This window comes from Zerene cesonia, chromosome 24, assembly GCF_012273895.1.
Source record: "Zerene cesonia ecotype Mississippi chromosome 24, Zerene_cesonia_1.1, whole genome shotgun sequence".
NCBI classification, from domain to species: domain Eukaryota; kingdom Metazoa; phylum Arthropoda; class Insecta; order Lepidoptera; family Pieridae; genus Zerene; species Zerene cesonia.
In genome coordinates, this window is record NC_052125.1 from 2,161,532 (window position 1) to 2,170,756 (window position 9,225).

At 39.2% G+C, this 9,225-nt stretch overlaps 2 protein-coding genes across 9 annotated transcripts in view; one reads left to right on the plus strand and one right to left on the minus strand.

Moving 5' to 3' along the window:
* Positions 1–6,581, plus strand: part of LOC119836514 (paired amphipathic helix protein Sin3b) — a 35,914-nt gene extending 29,333 nt beyond the window's left edge. For 5 of the 8 annotated variants that reach the window (XM_038361882.1, XM_038361880.1, XM_038361883.1 and 2 more), the window contains exons 23-31: positions 551–636; positions 1,092–1,188; positions 1,728–1,837; positions 2,309–2,477; positions 2,752–2,933; positions 3,314–3,454; positions 3,970–4,080; positions 4,237–4,544; positions 4,867–6,581. In XM_038361882.1, coding sequence (XP_038217810.1) covers positions 551–636; positions 1,092–1,188; positions 1,728–1,837; positions 2,309–2,477; positions 2,752–2,933; positions 3,314–3,454; positions 3,970–4,080; positions 4,237–4,544; positions 4,867–5,002 — 1,340 coding nt within the window. In that variant the 3' untranslated portion in view covers positions 5,003–6,581. The remainder of the gene's footprint in view (positions 1–550; positions 637–1,091; positions 1,189–1,727; positions 1,838–2,308; positions 2,478–2,751; positions 2,934–3,313; positions 3,455–3,969; positions 4,081–4,236; positions 4,545–4,866) is intronic. The other 3 variants (XM_038361884.1, XM_038361885.1, XM_038361887.1) reach the window with 1 other exon arrangement.
* A 332-nt stretch (positions 6,582–6,913) lies between these two features.
* Positions 6,914–9,225, minus strand: part of LOC119836492 (spliceosome-associated protein CWC27 homolog) — an 11,855-nt gene continuing 9,543 nt past the window's right edge. The window contains exons 9-10 of the mRNA XM_038361852.1: positions 7,695–7,817; positions 6,914–7,068 (exon numbers count right to left, since the gene is read on the minus strand). Of these exons, the coding sequence (XP_038217780.1) occupies positions 6,918–7,068; positions 7,695–7,817 (274 nt within the window). The 3' untranslated portion in view covers positions 6,914–6,917. The remainder of the gene's footprint in view (positions 7,069–7,694; positions 7,818–9,225) is intronic.

Below are 9,225 nucleotides of genomic sequence, written 5' to 3' on the forward strand. Positions count from 1 at the left end.
AATATCGGAAGTACTTTAACTTACGAGTAAATTGATTTGATTGATTCATTTACAAACTGTAAATAGATCTTTTCGTTGTATTGCATAACGAAGACGTTACATTTAGAACACCTGCTTCGAATACAAAATTTTGTAGGTACCTACTAAGAAATAAAATGTATGAGAATGTTTAATGTAAAGTGTACGCATATTTATCGTTTTATTTTTAAAATGTTATCATTATAATTTTACTCATTAGGTTAAGTACTTTCGATATCAGTTTAAAGTTTTTTTTTTATATCTGTATAAGATACAAAAAAATCGCCTGGGCATACTTGATGACTACACTCTGTATAGATAGAGGGCATTACTGCCGGTCCAGCGGCACTATTGTATTGCCTTCGAACTTGAGCAGGACTTACTCGAGGCATGCATGCCGAGAAATGCGAGGTGTGTTACAGATTGTCCAGTGTTGATACACGTATGTTGTTTTCCTTGTGACGCTATACAAAGTGTCTGTTGTATTTATTCCCTTCGAAAACAAAGTTTTACATACATGTATTCCTTTCAGAAGACAAGGAAGAGGCGACGAGTCCTGGCAGTCCGACAGCCGGACAGAACGATGAAAAGAATAGCGTCAAACAAGAGAAACAAGAGGTATGTATTATATTTATTTCTATGTAAATAACATTTATAGATTAATTTATAACTGACTGTAAAACTATAGGTTTAGCTGTAGCAATGTAAAAGATAGACAATCCATATTAAATCTATATTATAATAGCATTCATTTTTGTGTTAGCTAATGAATCGAGTTTTACTTCACAAAGTGACGTCCTGTTGATAATAAATGAAATTCTAGTTCAGTAACAATCAGATGTGATTTACAGTATGTTTTTATACGACCCACTGACTACCGAACTAGTTGGGAACTGTGTTTCGGTTGTCGGTGTATTTAAGTGTTTGCCAATAACGAAATTATTAATGTCCCATTGTTTTATAAAAAATGCATTTCATACATTGTCAAATCACTGAAGTAATTCAGAAAAAGCAAACAAACAAACACAAGTATTCAAACTTTAGATTGTAACATGAATAATTTTTGCCAACAGTCGTCCGAGTCGGACAACGCGTCCGACAAGAGCACACGCAACAATAAGATCGACAAAGAGAATAAACCGAAGAACAATAACAACACGGACACTAAAGGTAAGTTTTTCAATTAAAATTCAAGAAACGAATTGATGAATAGAAATAAGTTGCCCAAATTTCGTGCTATTGTTAAACTTTTTATAACCAAGGTATGTATATAAAAATACCAGCGGTCCGTCCCGGTTTCACCCGTGGGTTCATATAACCTATAGCCTTCCTTAATAAATGGCCTATGTAACACTGTAAGATTTTTTCAAATCGAACCAGTAGTTTCTGAGATTAGCACGTTCAAAACAAATGAAACACTTCAGCTTTGTAATATTAGTATAGATTTAATTATAAGGTGATAGGTAATACCAATTTTATAAAGGAGACAATGATGACAAGAATGCGATGTGTGCTACAGATTGTCAGTGTTGATACACGCATGCTGCCTTCCTTCTGATGTCTTCACGAATTATTATTAGAAATAAATGATGATTTTATATGAAAAAGACATAAAAGTCTTTTTCATATAAAGAGAATATAGTAATAATGTCATTTAGAAACGGAAATTGTAAAATATATTTATTATAATGAAATATTATTATTTGCAGATAGCACAAACCCAAGTATAAAACGCAGTAGCAGTAATGAAGACAATGTTAAGTCGGAAATGAAGAATGATATGGATATTGAGGATGATTATAGAGATTATCCACCTAATGTAAGTTGTTTTTAATTATGAGAAGCATAGAAATATTAAAAACTCAAACATTTATTCATTCAATTAGACTTCTTAGAAGCATTTTTGAATCGTCATATTACACATTTAAAACATTTACCACCGCTTCGGAAGGTAGTTTCTACAGAGAACAGCCGGCAACTCTAGATCTTTTATCGAATATATAATGATTATTATTTAATTATTACGAAAAACGATTATAAAGGGGATTGCAGTGATTTAACATTGTTATGTAAATAGGGTTAATGTAAAAAAAATTGTTGTATCCGAAATCATTACAATAATCATACTGTAAAGCATTCTCTTTCATTTCTTACAAATGTTAATAGACAAATAGTTTGGTATTTGGTTTGGTATTTGACAAGTTTGGTATTTGGTAATAAGCCAAGTCATACATCTTAAACCTGTTGATTGGTAACGTTGATTTAATATAACTTGTATTTTCCCCCACAGGAGGGCCGGTTCGTGTGCACCTCGTCGTGGTACCTGTTCCTCAGGCTACACGCGATACTGTGCGCGCGGCTAGCCGGCGCGAGGCGGGCGGCGCTAGCGCTGGCTGAGGCGGAGGCGGGCGCGCATCGACCGCCCAGCGTGGCGGCCGCGCTGCGACTGAAGCCCAACAGTACGTGCCGCTGTTGGAACTACCCGCATTTTTAAATGAAATTTTTAAGAGATCGTGATGATAAGAATGCGATGTGTGCTGCAGATTGTCAGTGGTGATACACGCATGCTGCCTTCCTTCTGATGTCTCTTTAGATGACATTTTCATAAATATCTTAACATTCGCTCACAAAGATTACTATTAACAAATTTTTTTCGTATTAGGAATCCATTAAAGATTTTAAATTTATACTTATCCACAAGCATCATATAAAACCGACTCAAACCCCCCGCAGACCTACCGAACGAGGTGTCGTCACCGGCGGAGTACTACAGCACGCTGCTGGAGCTGGTGAAGGGCGTGCTGGACGGCAACACGGAGGCGTCCGCGTACGAGGACGCGGCGCGCGAGATGTTTGGCATCAAGGCGTACCCCGCCTACACTCTGGATAAGGTCGTGTCCACGGCGGTCAGGCAGGTTAGCGATAACTACTGCTTTTATTAATTTTTTGTCGGGTAACCGAGCTGGTGGATCGCCTGATGATAAGCGATTACCAGCGTCATTTGCAAAGGCCCTACCGTTGCAGATGCTTTGACCGCTTTAAGATAGGTAGAAGGAGGGGACTGGGAAGAGTAAGGGAACGAGAATGGGCCTTAAGAATATTAGAAATGTTAACTTCCTAGTATTTACATGCAATGCAATATAAATTAAAATTTTGTAATTTGAATGTTAAAGGAACCATGTGTCTACCTAAAGTGGTTTTCAGGCCACACTATACTATAGTAGCATATATAGCTCATAACACATATGGTTCAAAAATGAATCCATATATTAACGTATGTGTGTTTCGTGTGCAGCTGCAGCACTGCGTGTCGGAGAGCTGGTCGGTGCGCGCGGCGGAGATGGCGGCGCGCGGCGGCATGCGCGGCCCGCTCGCCTACGTGCACAAGGCGGCGCGCTACCTGCGCGCCGACCACACCACCTTCCTCGTGCGCGTGGTGAGTGTGGAGCGGAGGGTAGAGCGCGTGTAGAGTCGCGTGTAGAGTGGAGAATAGAGTCGCGTGTAGAGGCGCCTGTAGAGTGTTGAGATGAGTGGGAGACACGTGTTGCGTATGGGGAGGTGTGTAGTGACGCATGTAGAGTGGAGGGTCAAGTCGCGTGTAGAGTTTGTGTAAGCATGGCCTGGTTAAATGTAGAGTCGCATTAATAGATGGCGTCGGGTGTAAAGTTGCGTTCATAAACCCACTGCTCGTATAAACGGAACTAGATGTCATACGAGTTAGATTCGTCATCAATAGTACCGTAGGCGCCGATTGTAGCGGACCAAATACTGCGTAAAAATAGACGACGCGGCTTATAACCGTATTGACATATTTAATAATAAATAAATAAATTGCCTGATTTATCTTGATCCAGCAAAAAGTGCTTACCTTTCATTTGAAGTGAAAGCTTATACATATTGTAAACAAATAAGCGTAGAGTATGCAATTAATTATTATTTTCTCTTCAACAGTATGGTGGTGATGAGTGCAAGGTGACGTTCGAGTTGCTGGAGCCGGCCGGCGAGGGCCGCACTTCGCCGCAGCTGAACAATGACAACTCGAGGTTATCGCCTACTAACCAGGTATGTGTATATAATAAAAATATAATGCATAAACTTTTTCTATATTGTCACTTTTGTTATTAAAAAGATGTAAGTAAATTACTTGCATACAAAAATATTAATATTTAATAAGTATTTCTTTACCATATATTAATACAAATTCTATGAACGACACAGTGCGGGCGCGAGAACGGCACGACCGGCGCCATAATGACGGCGGCCGCGTGGTCGCGCTACGCGGAGCGCTTCGCGCGGCCCGACCTCACGGCGCGCTGCCACAAGCCCGTGTTCCTGCGCCGCAACGCGCGCCGCACCGGCGGCGACTCGCACGCCGCGCTCGCCGCGTGCGCCGCGCCCGCGCCCGCCGCGCCCGCCGCACCCGCTGCGGCGCACGCGCCCGGTGCGGCGGCGGGCGCGGCGGCGCGCCGCCGCAAGCCGCCCCGCCTGCACGACCACTCGGAGTGCACCATCGCTAACCCCATACGGTGAGTTGGATTGTCGGCTGCATATCGTGGGAGAGTACCGCTCCGCTACGTGACGCGTTACGGCGCCAATCTGTTTGGTTTCTCTCTTACACATATAGTTACATTGGTTATTTTTTTAACACGATACGAAGCAGTATGTACAATCTTATGTATACCTTAACTTTATATAACAACTATTACTCAAATTTATCAAGGCGATTTACATCTCTAACGACATCACCAGTCGCAATAAGTCTATAAATTCCATATATATTCAAGAAGTCCCACATAAATGACTCTAAACCTTCAAAAATAATAATTTGTGTAATTCGATCGCTGGCAGGTTCGTAGCATGCCGTCCGCACCAGCTGTACCGCGCGGGCTGCCTGTCCAGCGCCCGCGCGTCGCACCCGCGCCTGTCCGCGCTGCGCAGGGAGCGGTTCCGCGCCTGGCTCGCCTCCACGCAGCGTCCCACTTAGTTATCCCACGCGTGGTGATGGGATTCGACCACTGAGTGACCAGCGGTGGTGGGATACCACCGGGCTACGAGTGGTGAAGAGTTTTGGTGCATCGCAATGGTGGAGCTGCAATTAGTGGTGTATACCACCAGAACTTGAAGTGAAGAAGATAGCGAAGCAATGGTGACTAGCACCGACTTGTGGTGGTCCTGCATAGAAATTGTGGAGAAACTTTCTCTAATAACACCAGATTGACTGCCTCGAGTGGAGCTACCGTCATGCAACAGTGCTTCCGTCACCAGGTTTTCATGAAACTGCCACCAAGCTACCTCTAGCTGCACGTAGAGGAGGTTCCACCGCCACCTGCCATCGCCAAGCTATCAACATGTGGTGATATTGAATACTGCATGCATCACCATGGAGCTGTAACCTTGGGATTCCTTAAGTCTACCGCTGGAATTGAATAACCTACTGTTTGTGAACTATAAGTGAAGCAATTTTGTAAAATTAACTACTGTGATAATATGTGATGTGATCAGCCTGCCGTTTGAATGTTGTATGGAAATTTAGATCTGCTAGACTCGAGACAAAATATTACATGCTGTTAAACGCAGTGGATGTGTCAATATAAATTTCTCAATACATACTGGCTGTAACATTCAGATATAACTACAAAATGTCAAAAATTAACGGATTATTGTGGATTTAAAACCTGACATCTTGTACGTTCACTTTACATAATGCAATAGTAGGTCGTTTAGAGATTAAAAGTGGTAGATGTCGAACGGTGGCCAAGTGGGCGATAAGTAAAACTAAGCGAGCTACTTACTTTCCACATCAAAACTTAAGTGGTCACTGCCTTTTCAATGTTTAAACGTCAAACACCGCGTACATTACACGAAATATAATCGTAAAACAATATCACTGTAGCACACGAAACCGTCGTAAAGATGTAATAATAATTATTTGCGTAATAAAATATGTTTACATGTAAAATTGTAAATATCTTGTGATCATTACATAATTAACAGTAGCTCACCGTTGCAGTGATCACTGTTGTCTCAAATGTATATAGCGTTAAGGTCCCACGGGGGCGATTATTGCCCGTTCTGCCCCCGGGGCGTTGCCCGCGCGGGCAACTCGTTGCCCATGGGCAAATCTAAGCACACATACGCTCCGTCGCTATCGGTTCATTATTTTCTACAGCAATGCTACATTCCTCTACGCTTTGCTTTTTATTGTATTGGAGACCCTCGGCGATTCTGTCATTTGGCTGTAATATGGAACTAAGTATTAAAATACGATGTGAATAAAAATTATTATTTATTGAAATGTTGTCGTTTTGTTGACGGGGCGTGGTAATTGATCCGAACTATACAGGGTACTAACTCGAATAATCATTTGGATCGGTTTCAATACAATCTCTGAGTCGCGTTTTAGCGGCTTTGTTAGTGTAAGCGAGAGTTTAGAACGAAGTGTAAATATGTTCTGAATTTCTTATGTACAGATCTCCAAGTACATTGTAAATAGAGTGATTTGTTGAAGAACCAATCTTGTTAATTTGTAATGACGAAGATGAATAAATATTATTATATTTATAGTCTGGTGTTTTATTTCGTGTTACCCGTGAATCATATGTTTAGCACACAGAATTTGAAGGTTTAAGAATTTACAGTAGTACCTACTGTAAATAGTTTTGTACCTACTGTAACTGTAAAAAGGATTTGCTTGTAATTCGGTTTTAAAGCGGGACCAATAATTTCATCTGAACATTCTATAAATTACTTATTAAAAATATTTGAATTATTTATTTTAAAACTTCTATTTACAAAACTAAAAAACCGATTGAACACCACTTAGCATTAGTATATCCTATGATCCGTATCAGGTTTTATATAGGGTCATTCGAAAAAAAAAACGAATATAAAAAATATCTTTATTTCTTATTCTTTTTATCAGATTTCTCTCTCTTTCTCTTATTAATCGGATTCCTGGGGTCGTATATATCAAACCAATCGTCGCTCTTCGTCGACGCGTCCTTCGCTAGCACTGCACCTTTATCTTCAAATCGCAGAGTATGTCCCATCCTAATGAACAAATTTCACTATAAATTAAGAGAGTTTAGTTTGAAAATCACTTAGTGGAACAGTTCTAACATTTTGCAGCCCCATAACCCACGATTTAGCTAGTAATTTCCTTATTTCATCTTACTTAAAAAATACTCTAAATAATTCTCTAAAAGACCGACGATCTGTGTCAACAATTTGTACGAAATATGTATAATGAAAATTTGTACGAAAAACTTATTGTTTAAGGAAACCATTGAAATTCGTTACGGATTTCATTTCGAATAGTTTATTCCTTTATAATATTTCTTTTGTACATAAATAAGCTTGTACAAAAATTACTCTATCCATTTAATAAATTCTTTTACCAATAGGATAGAATTGGCTCGTATCCTTTTCCTCATCCTTCCTTATTCCTTCTTTCCAGTCGTGCATCCTTTCCTTATCCCTTTCCCCTTAAAAGCGCGCAGCGCATGCGCAGAGGCACTACCTCTGCTCTGTTCACGGGCGGTGGTGCTCGCTTACCATCAGGCGAACCACAAGCTCAGTTGCCCGCTGCGACATAAAAAAGGTCGAGTAGACTGGTCCTTTCCTCCCTTTCCCTGATGGAGTCCGGAAGAATTCCACCTTCCTTCCTCCACACTTACCAATCTCCGCTATTAATATCTTCATCGTCAGCAGCGTCTTCCGTACTCTTTTCTTGGCTTTTCTCTTTAATGGCATGCAGCTTATCTTTAAACTTTGCCAGCAGTTTTAGTGTGAAATCTTCCCTGAAAATAATTTGTATGTTCTTATTATCATTATTCCATAGTTATATTAAATAATTATTCATAAGTAAATTTAAGACATCTCAATGAAGTTATTTTTGCAACTGCTTAACTGCTTATAAGGAATATAAATCATGAAGTTAATGTGTGAAGGTATATTTTCATTCGTGCAATTTCCAAACGTCTATGTTGATTTTGAGTTGCGTGGTCTTAGTTATAGAAATGACAAAACTTAGTTCGTGTCTTATCTCGTTGAACCAACCATTTGCAAATTTCTGAAAGTATCAAAGAATGTTTCTGAAGGGCTTGTTTGAACGCGCAAATCTCGGGAACTACTGTTCTGATTTGTAATATTCTTTCAGTGTTGGATAGTCCGTCTATACTAATATTATAAAGATGAAAAATTTGTTTGTTTGTTTTAAAGCACTAATCTCACGAACAACTGGTCCGATTTGAAATTTTTTTCAGTATAAGATTCCCTGAGCCCATTTATTAAGCAAGGCTATAGGCTACATATGTACGGGCGAAGCCGGGGCGGACCGCTAGTTAACGGATAATACTTTAGGCGAGATTTATTTTGTCAACGATGCATACAGAATAAATGAATCAGTTATTTTAAGCGTTTTAGCTAACTTTTTCGTATAAGGTGGAATTTTAAATAATCGTTTAAGTCTGAGTAGGACTCGCGACACTAAAGGTTACGTAAAAATAAGCTATAGAGCAACTGTACAAAACATCTCCAATTTGTGACCAACCGGTGCTTAACGATTATTTTTATTTGTCGTCAGGGCGACAACAGAAACACATCATCTCTGCAAATGTCAACTACCTAACTATCACGGTTCATGAGACGGGTACTGGCGGACAGATAGGTCTTAGTAATAGAGTCCAGTTTTACCCTTTGGGTACGCTACCCTAGAAATGATGATTATTTTAACATAAACAACTATAAATAGCGTTTATTGATTTTATACAAAATAAAACGCACGATATATTATAATACAGTAGCTTAAGGATTTCAAAACGAAAAATTCAAGGCAAATTGTTAAAGTAATAATAATAATAAACAATTTTAACATACAAATTTTTTGTGGATGTATGAAAAAACAATAGACTTTTAATAACCAAACATTTATTAACATTGACCATACTTTATCTAACATAATATATATTTTGACTATATTTCATTTAATATACAAAAATAACATTTTTTAATTCAAAAGAAAGAAGCACCCATACATGCATCTTAACAATGCCTTAATTTAAGACATTTTTAAAGCGTATTTCAAAAACAAATGCAATAAAATCCAATTTTTTACCAACCCACTTAAAAAACGTCAAGTCTCATTTTAATTTGGTCTAGCTCTGTCACTTATAAGGCGGATTCATGTTTTGTTAATAATAACAATGT